Genomic DNA, 11569 nt, shown 5'->3' with positions numbered 1-11569 from the left:
CAGCACACATCGCTATGTGTGACACCACATGAATGAGGAACTTCACCGTACCTGCAGCCGCTGCTAATGAGGAAGGAAGGAGGTGGGCGGTATGTTACGGCCGCTCATCTCTGCCCCTCCGCTTCTATTGGGCGGCCGCTTAGTGACATAGCTGTGACACCGCACGAACCGCCCCCTTAGAAAGGAGGCGGTTCGCCGGCCACAACTATGTTGCTAGGCAGGTAAGTATGTCTGACGGGTGTAAGCGATGTTGTGAGCCACAGGCAGCAATGTCGCCCGTGACGCACAACTGACGGGGGTGGGTGCGATCGGCAGTGACATCGCTAGTGATGTCGCTGCATGTGAAGTGGGCTTTAGTAATTAGAGTTGAGTGAGTGTAACTATTCATACTCGCTATACTCATAACGAGTACTGTCTAATACTCGCGTATTCATTACGAATAGCGTGTGCAATGCAAGTCAATGGGGAAAAACTCGCAAAGTAATGAGTAATCTGAATGCTGTACTATTCGTGCGAGTAGCGAATAGTGCAGGATTCGGTGAGTTTTTCCCCATTGACTTGTATTGCACACAGTATTCGGAATGAATACGCGGGAATTAGACAGTGCTCGTTATGAGTATAGCGAGTGCGAATAATTAGGTACTTGCTCAACTCAATAAGTAAACCCATCTATATTTTCTAGATTTCTGAAAATATATGATCAAAAGCTCAATCCCATTTTCACACAAGTCCTAAATGTAAAAAAAATAGAACCAAATATAAGAAATGTGTCAAAAATATCAGACGTTGACTAAAAAGAACCAATATCGCATGTCCATGAGTCGTATAAGTATGTGAACCTTTGCGCTCAGAATCTGGCACTGACTGTTGATATTCCTGTAGGTTCCGCGCTCTTGTGCACCTCATGTTCTACGTTGACTTCCTCGCAATGCACAGGACCCAGCGTTACTTGTCCTTCCGGCTATCAATGTGCATCCATATCATCCCAAACCATATATCGTGAGTTATCTGACACTTTATATATGATATTTTGTAGTTTTACGATTTCTCTTGGGTTTCTTTTCTCTCGAATTAGCAAGATATCACTGGAGACATTTTTGTTCACTTTCATTACGACTTGAGCACCGTTATCTCCTACCCTACAAAAGTTAACTCATTAGATGCCAAATACGCAACGGAGAGGTAAAATAAAAAATATAGCTTTATTCTGCTTTGTAGCCACTATTACATCGTGTGTCCAGCTCAACATGAAACATTTAATCCTTATTAAGGGCCAAAGAAAGAGATTATTAGATTGTTGTTAACTAGGGATGATCGAATACCTCAAATATTCGGCTTTGCGAATATTTGCCGAATAGGTCGCTATTTGACTATTCGCGAATATTTGATGCGCAATGGGAAACCCAAATAACAACTATTCGGAACTAGTCGGGCTTCCCATAGACTTACATTGCGCATCAAATATTCGCATAGCGGTGACCTATTCGTCGGATATTCGCGAAGCCGAATATTTTAGGTATTCGATCATCCCTATTGTTAACCCTTTTTTGGCCCTCTAAAGCAAGTCGGACACCATTTTGTTGGATTTGCTCACTGCAAAGACAAATAATTTGAAGTCAGTCAAATCTGATTTTTTATTTTTGTAAATTTTGAGGTGAAATCAAATTAATTTGATCTACTCTAGCAAGTATATTAAACTGGTTAATAAAATGAGGTGTAGCAGAGGGGCTGGGAGCTAAAGTGCAGAGGTTGTCAGGAAAGGAGTGGAGCGAGCCAGTCTGGTAGTGGTGAGCGGCAGTTGCTAAGGGATACGCACGCTCACACTAGTTAGACCCTGCGCGGTGTAGTGACAGCTGGCGGGGGAGAACGGTCACCGGGTAGTCAGAAGAAGAGGTGCTCCTGGTGACTAGGCACGTACGGGGAACAGGGCCCTAGAGCAGACCCCGTTTTAACGATCTGCTAAACCTGCCGGTGAGGTAAACTACAAGTACCTCACCAACCACACAGAGTCCGAGCCTCAGCAGCAACGCAGGGACCCATAAGGAGACAGAGCTTGAAGCCATCTCACCTGGTCCACGCTGCCGGCAAACGGTCCAAAAAGGGGAGAAAAGGCAGTTGCGACTCCCTGGATAGACCCCTCGGTACTTCAAGTCAGGGGTTATCCAAACACAGAAGTGCTAGAAAGGTGAGCTAACTAGTTACCCTCAGACTGGTCCGAAGGAGCCCTGGTTCTACCTGGTTTATCACAGCAACGCCTGGGTCAGCTCACCATAACATTAGTGTGAGTAAAAATCAATTAAATGACTTGAAAAATATTATATTTACTCACTTATATAGTGCCTATAATTCCACAGCGCTTTACATACATCAGCAACACTGTTCCCATTGGGGCTCAGAATCTAATTTCTCTATCAGTCTTTGGCATGTTGGAGGAAACCAAAGAATAAAACCCACGAAAACACAGGGAGAAGAGACAAACTCCTTGGAGATGTTGTTCTTGGTGGGATTTGAACCTTGGGCCTCAGCGTTTCAAGACTGCAGAGTTCTAACCACTGACCCAACCTGCTGCATCTGAGTAAACACTGTCTGTACTTATACTGGTGATAAATAAATAAATTAAAATGGCATAGGGTCCCATCTTGTATTGATACCAGCACAGATAAAGCCATGGCCACAGGCTAAAGTCCCCGGCTGTGAGCTTATCGTGGCCATGTATTAAAATAATAGGAACCGCAGGCGAAATTTTTCTTTTTTTTAGTTTATTTAAATAAATTTAAAAAAAAAAAATGTCGTGCAAATTTCCTCCCAATTTTGATACCAAGACATAATAAAGAATGACAGCTAGGGGCTAGGATTTCCTGGCCGGGGGGACCAATGCTTATTGGGAGCCCCCCAGCCTAAAAATAGCTCAAGGCTTGCAATACTTTTTAAATGTATATCTGAAATAAATGGCCACATTGGTGACACATTCTTCTCAAGAAGAGGAATTAATGAGACCGGCATGGATCCTTGGAGTTGATTTGGGATATCTGTTACACAATAGGAGATTATATATATATATAATGTCTTACCATGGTGCGAAAATCCATTACGAATTGTATTTAATTTTAGTATAAATGAATGTTTCTTTGTAGAGGGATTTCTTTCTCCGGTTTCCATTAGGACATGCCTGCCTTCTTCACAATGTGGCTTTACGGGTAGCATCAACACAGAACAAGGGAGAATATGGACCCAAATTTCCTGTTGCAACATTGACAACTGCACTCCTACAATTCCTTTGTGTAAGTCATCTGTTTCATTTTGGGGTTTTTTCTCCATGTACTCCTAGCCTATATTGATAATAAAATTTGTGCCTCATTGATATTGGTCAAAATTACTAACAAACGCTAATTTAACTTGTATGATAAACTCATCTATTTTTAACATGAATAATGATGGTTACCATTCATTTTTTTGGCACTGTTAATGATGACATTAAAGTGAAGGAAATAATTATTTGATCCCTTGCTTATTTTGTAAGTTTGCCCACTGACAAAGACATGAACAGTCTATAATTTTAAGGGTCGATTAATTTTAACAGTGAGAGATAAAATATCCAAAATATAATCCAGAAAATCACATTGTATAACTTGTATAAATTTATTTCCATTTTGCAGAGAGAAATAAGTATTTGATCCCCTGCAAAGCATTAAGAGTTCTGGTTCCTACAGACGCTCCTAATACACTCATTACCTGCATTAAAGACAGCTCTTACATTGTCACCTGTATAAAAGACTCCTGTCTACAGACTCTATAAATCAGTCAGAAGGCCCCGTTACATGCAACGACATTGCTAACGAGATATCGCTGGGGTCACGGAATTCGTGACGTACATCCGGCGTTGTTAGCGATGTCGTTGCGTGTGACACCTATGAGCATCCGCTAACGGTCCAAAAAGCGGCAAAAATCGTTAATTGTTGACACGTCGCTGCTTTCCCAAATATCGTTGCTCATTTGGAACACAGATTGTTCTTCGTTCCTGAGGTAGAACACATCGCTACGTGTGACACCCTGGGAACGACAAACAACAGTGTACCTGTGTCCTCCGGCAATGAGGTGGGAGTGACGTTAATGCGGCTGCTCTCCGCCCCTCCGCTTCTATTGGTGGCCCGCTGTGTGACGTTGCTGTGACGTTTGTTTGCCGGCCACAGCGACGTTGTTAGGAAGATATGTGCGTGTGATGCGTACTAGCGAAATTGTTCACCACGTTCAGCGATTTGCCTTTGACGCACACACGAAGGGGGCGGGTGCGATCGCTAGCGATGTCGCAGTGTGTAAAGCGGCCTAGACTCCAATCTCTACAACATGGGCGACCAAACAGCTTTGTAAGGATGTCAGGGACAAGATCATAGACCTGCACAAAGTGGGAATGGGTTATAAAACCACAATGTAAGATTCTGGGTGGGAAGGAGAAACTGTTTGTGCAGTAGTAAAAAAAATGGAAGAAATACAAAATGAGTGTCAATCAACATTGATCTGGGGCTCCATGCAAAATCTCACCGTGTGGGGTCTCCAAGGTCATGAGGAAGATGAGAGATCAGTCTAAAACTACATGGGGGGAATTTATTAATTATCTCAAGGCAGCTGGGACCACTGTCACCAAGAAAACCATTGGTAACACATTACACCGTAATGCCTTAAAACCTTGCAGTACCCACAGATTCCCACTGCTCAAGGAGGTACATGTGCAGCTGGCACATCTGAAAAAGGCCCATGTGCAGTCGGCAGGTCCAATGAACACCTGGATGATTCTGAGAGTGATTGGGAGAAAGTGCTGTGGTCAAATGAGAAAAAAATTCAGCTCCTTGAAAATAACTCAACGCGCCGTGTTTGTAGGAAGAGAAATGCTGCCTATGACCCAAGGAACACCATCCCCGCTGTCAAACATGGAGGTGGAAACATTATGATTTCGGGGTGTTTCTCTGCTAAGGGCACAGGACTACTTCCTTGCATCAACAGGACAATGGATGTAGCCATGTACCAAAAAAAACCTGCACGACAACCTCCTTCCTTCCGCCAGGATATTAAAATGGGTTGTGGCTGAGGCTTTCAGCATGACAATGACCCAAAACATACAGTTATGGCCACAAAGAAGTGGCTCAAAAAAGAAGCACATTAAGGTCATGGAGTGGCCTAGCCAGTCTCCAGACTTTAATACCATAGAAAATTTATGGAGGAGCTGAAGATCCGAGTTGCCAAGTGACAGCCTCAAAATCTTAATGATTTAGAGATGATCAGAAGAGGAGTGGAGCAAAATTCCTCCTGACATGTGCGCAAACCTCATCATCAACTACAAAAATGTCTGACTGTGCTGCCAATAAGGGGACTGCCAACAAGTATTAAGTCTTGTTTATCAGAGGGATCAAATACTTATTTCTCTCTGCAAAATTCAAATATATTTATATAATATATACAATGTGATTTTCTGGATATTCTGTTTCAGTATTAAAATTAATGTACCCTGAAAATTATAGGCTGTTCATGTCTCTGTCAGTGAGAAAACTTGCAAAATCAGCAAGGGATCAAATATTTATTTCCTTCACTGTAAGTATTGGGCCTTCATATTAACTTGAGTGTCTTAGAGGTTTTTGGACAAGTCCTCTATGAACTCACATAAAAAATACATAAATAAAAAAAGCACAGGGTATGGTCTATAAAAATTATTAGGATGTTTTTTGAAACTTTATTCTTGTGATCAATGTGTTAAGGCGGTCATAAATTTGCAATGATGCAACCTAATTGTGCATCTACCTTAACCCTGTCTGCATCCAAATCATGAGTCATTTGTTAGTAGCATGCATACTATTTCTTCCATACAGGCCAGAGATATGACACCGATTTGCATAGAAAATATGACTGGTTTAATACGGAAGTTAACAAACATTTAAAGGTCCCAGTGGGGGGTCATAAGTGCTCAAACACATCACCCATACCAAGGAAAGTCATAAGAAGGAATTTGGGTGAAACCTGTTTAAAGGGCTCAAGCTAAGGGAGAAAGAAAAGGCTGGATGATGAAAGTTCCTTGTAGTCTGATACATGATTACGGTGTTTTCTACATATCTCCAATCTTGTGACTGATGAAGGTCATGGTGTTGGGTTCATAAATAATCAAACAAATCATCTATCCTTTGCAAAAAGTTCTATGAGAATGTCTTCTGAAAAGTTCTTTAATTTGCATCAAAAGAAAGGACAGCCTCTTTAACATAGAGTAGGCTGGATGGTAAACGTTCCTCATAGGCTCATACATGAGAAACATGGGGACAAAGTTAGGGAAACAACATTTTTGTACTTTCAAAGTCTTTGGTTTACTCTCTTCTCTTTTTTGTCTTGACAAATTCCAGTACCGTCAGTAGACTCTAGCTTCAATGGTAAAGTCTGTCCAACCTGCATAAGTACATCCTCTACCTCATGTGCCTCTTCAAACACTATGCAATGCACCGGGAATGAGAATTCGTGTCTTCTCCAGTCAACACAATCAACAGGTAACAAAACTTGTTCTTTGCTTTTGGGCAATGCAAAGTAAAACCATTAACATATATTAAAAAAAAGCATAATGGAAGTGGATATATTAATGGGAACCTGTCACCAGGTTTGACCCATAAAGTACGGTCATTATCGTTAACCTCTTAATGACATTGGACATTTCGGGTAAATCCTAGCTCATGTCGATGTAATCACCGCAAGCTGCTGCGATCAGCCAGTCGTGAGTCCTGCACATGTCTGCTGATTTCAACAGCAGACATATACGGCTATCAGGCAAAGGCAGATCCGCCTGATAGCCACTACCATGGCACCACAATGGCACTACCATTAGTGCCTCTAGTATAGCATACTAGGATGCTGTATATATGTCCCCAATCCCTCTGCAGATCCCAAGAAAAGAGTTCTCTTAATACCCAGAGACAGTGTGGTATTGTCTGATGAGCATCTCTGGTCTTGATCCGCTGCCTCCCCTCTTCCTACAATGGTCTTCTTCCTTCCCTTTTCATGTAGACAATGCATTATATGTCAATCACACAGTGTCCTCCAATCTCACTCATGCGTAAGCTTAGTACAGAGCAAAGTACTGTAGTACTGTTCACTACAATACTTTGTTCAGTTTATAAGAGGTCATCATGGATGATAAAATACTGTCGGACATTGGTTTTGATAATTAATATGGTAGACACTGACGAACCTGTCTACTCAAGTTGGTGAAAAATCAATGCTCTCAAAAAATCATTAATTCAATCATTCTATGTACCTTGAATATCATTTCATTGGCAGCCCAACTCCAGTCACAAGGAAATTATGATATAACATTCTTCGCTTAAAATATGCTTGGCATCACGGATGAGTGAACCCAAACTGTAAAGTTTGGTGTTCGAACTGAACACTGGGTATCTGGAGCTTGTACTTAAAAAAAAAGTCTCTGTACGGGTTTGGTGTTTGGCTACTGTTTGTGTGGCAAAAAAATTGTTGAAAGGCTCTAGCCCAGCTAATCAACAAGCTTTTTTGCATGTGGAAGGTGACTGTAGGTTTTATGTGAACAATAAAGATTTCTTAAAAAATTATGTGAGCTTCAGACAACTTTTAACTACCAGCGCAGATAAAACATACAGCTTTGGACTGCACCCCTCAGTTATCTGCTTTACCCTAGCTGGTTATCAACAATAGAGGGAATCCCATGTTGTATTTTCAAATCCTATGTCCCTCCCTATCCATTTTGTCTTGGTTCTTCCCGATTGCGCTAGTGCTTTGACAATCAGAGTAATACCTTTGGGGTTGATGTCAGCTGGGAATTGAGAGCTGGCATCAAGCCCTGGTATTAGTAATGAAGAGGGGTATTTTTAAATCCCATGTCCCTCCCTATTTTTGTTAACCAACTAAGGTAAAGCAGACTGCTGAGGGCTGGAATTATCAGGGTTGAAAGTCCCATGGGTATTTTTCTCTTCTCTGCCTAAATATACCAGCCCGCAAATGCTTAAAAAGTGGTGCATCCATCAAATGCTCCAATTCTGGTGCTTTGCCTCTGTTTTTCCTCATTTCACTGGTGCAGTGACAATTGGGGCAATACCTTTGTTTGGTTGATGGCAGCTGTGAATTAACAGCTGGCATCATGATCTGGTTTTAGTAATATAGAGATGTCCATTAGACACCCCATTACTAACCCAGCAAGTATAAAGTTAGAGGCTGGAATTATCAGGGTTGGAAGTTCCATGGGTATTTGGCTCTTCCCAGTCTAAAAATACCAGCCCACAGCCCCCCCCAGAAGTGGTGCATCCGTTAGATGCTCAAATTCTTGTGCTTCGTCTCAGCTCTTCCCAATTTCACTGGTGACAATCGAGGTGATACCTTTTGGGGTTGATGCCAGCTGTGAATTAACAGTTGGCATCGTGATCTGGTTTTAGTAATCTAGAGAGGTCCATTGGACACCCCATTACTAACCCTGTAAGTATAGAGTTAAAAAAGACACAGGAGGGGGAAAACAGTTATTTGGACACACTCCCTCATTCACCAATTTATTGCTTCAAAATAAAAGCTGGAAGTTTCAATGTAATTCAATCCAATTCCATTCAGTATTTTCTTAGTACGAGGCTCCAGAGTTCATTGTCAGGAACTACTCACGCTCATGAGAAAATTTGCACATGTCGCTGACCGAGAGAAACCGCTGGAGCCTCATTTTGAGAAAGTCCTTAGGACAAAGCTCCATGGGAATCATTGGGTGTCATGGGCTATTACTAGTTTCTCAATTTTTCTGTAAAATATATAAAGCAAAAGGCTTCATTTCTGAAAACGATCTAACAGAAGAACTAGGCAACCACTCTGCAACTTTTAGCGATCCAAGATAGTTTAAGAAATAAAATCTTGTCCAATTGAGTTATCTGATTGTCTTGTGGCTTCTGATAAAATGTAATGGAAAAAAAAGCCAATTTTGGCTAAAGTCTATTATTATAAAATTACCAAATATTATTTTTTTAAGGACTATAGTGTAATATTATTTGTCAACTCTTCACATGAATGGGACTGGGCTATGATTCAACAACCAGTATAACATGTGTTGAATTGTATCTAGTAACCAATGATCTTGATGTGACACTTCCGATAACACAGGTTGATTGTTGAGGCTGGAAGACTTGGATTCCCACCAGTTGGATAATGATGTCCTAGCCTAATTAATGGCAATCAAAAAATGATATTGCCGTAACTGTTTTAAATTAAGTGATTTTTTAAAAATGTGTCCTGATTTCTTGGCAGGTCTCGTCCCACTTTTAGGTATTCGAGGATGTGCTACAAAGAATTTGTGTGATCTTGGAACCCAGACTTTTGACGTTACCGGAGTCAACATGCAAATTACATTTTCTTGCTATAGTGGTAGCACAAGTGGTAGCACAAGTGTCCATAAAGTCCTCCTGACTCCGGCCGTTGTGTGTCTTCTACTGCTGAAATGGTTCTTCCAACATCAATGATGGATGAATGAGGCCAAGAAAAAAAATGAAAAATGTTTCCATGACACAAAACTTTTATGCTGTCCCTTTCATTGTCATTTCATTGTGATTTGTCAATTATTCAGTAAATTTTTGCATTACTGTAATTATTGTTTATAAATATTTACGTAAATTGTTGGTTGCACATCGGATGGAGGAATTTTAGTCTATTCTTCCATACAAAAAGCTTTCCTTCTGTTATGTTGTTGGTTGTCTCCCATGAACTGTTCACTTCATAGCCTTCAATTCCACAACATTTTCATAGGATTAGGATAAGGACTTTGACTTGGCCATTCCAATACTTTAGGTTTATTCTTCTTTAACAATTTTTTTGAAGAACTACTCTTAAGGGGGCTTTACACGCATTGACATTGCCAACAAGATGTCGTTGGGGGTCACGAAATTCCTGACGCACATCCGGCCTCGTTAGCAACGTTGTTGCATGTGAAACGCAGGAATGACCGTTAACGATGAACGATCAAAAATACTCACCATATCGTTGATCGTTGACACGTTGTTCTAATCTCAAATACCGTTGATGGTGCTGAACGCAGGTTGTTGGTTGTTCCTGCGGCAGCACATATCGCTATGTGTGACACCGCAGGAACGAGGAACAACATCGTACCTGCGGCCGCCGGCAATGAGGAAGGAAGGAGGTGGGCGGGATATTCCGGGCGCTCATCTCCGCCCCTCCGCTTCTATTGGGCGGCCACTTAGTGACATCGCTGTGACGCTGACCGAACCTCCCCCTTAAAGGAGAGATTTTTTTGGCGGCCACATCGGTGAACAGGTAATTGCATGTGACGCTGCCGTAGCGATATTGTTCGCTACGGCAACGATCACCCCATGACGCGCCACCGACGTGGGCAGGTGCTATTGCTCGCAACATCGCTAGCGATGTCGCAGTGTGAAAAGCCCGCTTTAGCTTTGGGTCTTTATCTTGTTGAATGACTGACATTTTCTTCAGATTCAGCTCACAGAGAGATGTCTTGAGAGTTTCTTTGTAAATCGTAGGTTAGCGAAGAAAAGGTTAAACCACCGCGCTGCCGTGGAAGGAGGAAATATTCAGGATGACTTGAATGTGATTATTTCTTCGCGTTTCGGAGACAGGAGATCTCCTTCTTCCAGATAAAATTGCAAATGTGCATGTTGTTCTCCCATAGAGGCTGCTATCCTCCAAACTTTACACTAGCCCCTACACTAATTACTTCTGCGAGTGTAAAAATTGCTAAGGAGCTGGTGCCTCCCACCATCAGATTTCACAGATATATGGGACGACAGACTTTGCAGGGCGCCCTACAGTGACTTCTTACAGTCTTGCCAAGCATGGCATTGTTGTTCAGCTTTAAGGAAATGAAAATATTGTCACATTCCTCCTTGAAGACTTCAATGTTATTTTTCTAATATGAAGTGTATTGTGTATTATATAATGTGTTATTGTATAATATGAATTGTAACATGATGCATTGAAATGTTTACCTGTATAATGTTTTGCACTGTAACATGATGATACTGTATTCTGCCCAGCAACAGACAGTGAGTGAAGTAAGAAAGGGTTAATGATTGAGACTAGCCAACAGTGGGAGGGGCTAGAGTGAAGGGACAGTGACTATTTTCCTGTAGAGAGTTCAACAAGGCCAATGTATGACAGACACAGACCTAAGGTCTGAATAGTCCGCAGAGCTGCATGACTTGAGCGTCTCTAGAGCGAGGGAAGACTGACACAGAGATTAGCGAGATCCAGAGGTGCAAGCAGCAGAGTAAGAGTGACTGAGTTACAGTGTCATCTATTAGAGTTGGCTCAAAGGATTGGCCAGAGGACTTAGGGGTACCTTACACGCTGCGACATCGCAAGCCGATGCTGCGATGTCGCACGCGATAGTCCCTGCCCCTGTCGCAGCAGCGATATGTTGTGAAAGTTGGCGTAGCGAAAATTATCGCTACGCCGGCTTCACATACACTCACCTGCCCTGCGACCGTCGCTCTGGCCGGCGACCCGCCTCCTTGTTAAGGGGGCGGGTCGTGCGGCGTCACTGCGACGTCACACGGCAGGCAGCCAATCG

General features: G+C 42.1%; 1 protein-coding gene across 1 annotated transcript; it reads left to right on the top strand.

Annotated features, from left to right (window-relative positions):
- The first annotated feature begins 765 nt into the window (after nucleotides 1–765).
- Nucleotides 766–9526, top strand: LOC142255715 (phospholipase A2 inhibitor and Ly6/PLAUR domain-containing protein-like). Its single transcript, XM_075327171.1, has 4 exons — nucleotides 766–829; nucleotides 3135–3281; nucleotides 6381–6521; nucleotides 9277–9526. Exons 1-4 carry the CDS (start codon nucleotides 766–768, stop codon nucleotides 9486–9488), a joined length of 564 nt encoding a protein of 187 aa, XP_075183286.1. The 3' UTR covers nucleotides 9489–9526.
- Nucleotides 9527–11569: the final 2043 nt, after the last annotated feature.

This window comes from Anomaloglossus baeobatrachus, chromosome 11 (genome assembly GCF_048569485.1).
Source record: "Anomaloglossus baeobatrachus isolate aAnoBae1 chromosome 11, aAnoBae1.hap1, whole genome shotgun sequence".
NCBI lineage: Eukaryota > Metazoa > Chordata > Amphibia > Anura > Aromobatidae > Anomaloglossus > Anomaloglossus baeobatrachus.
This window is presented reverse-complemented; position numbering and strand designations above follow the sequence as displayed.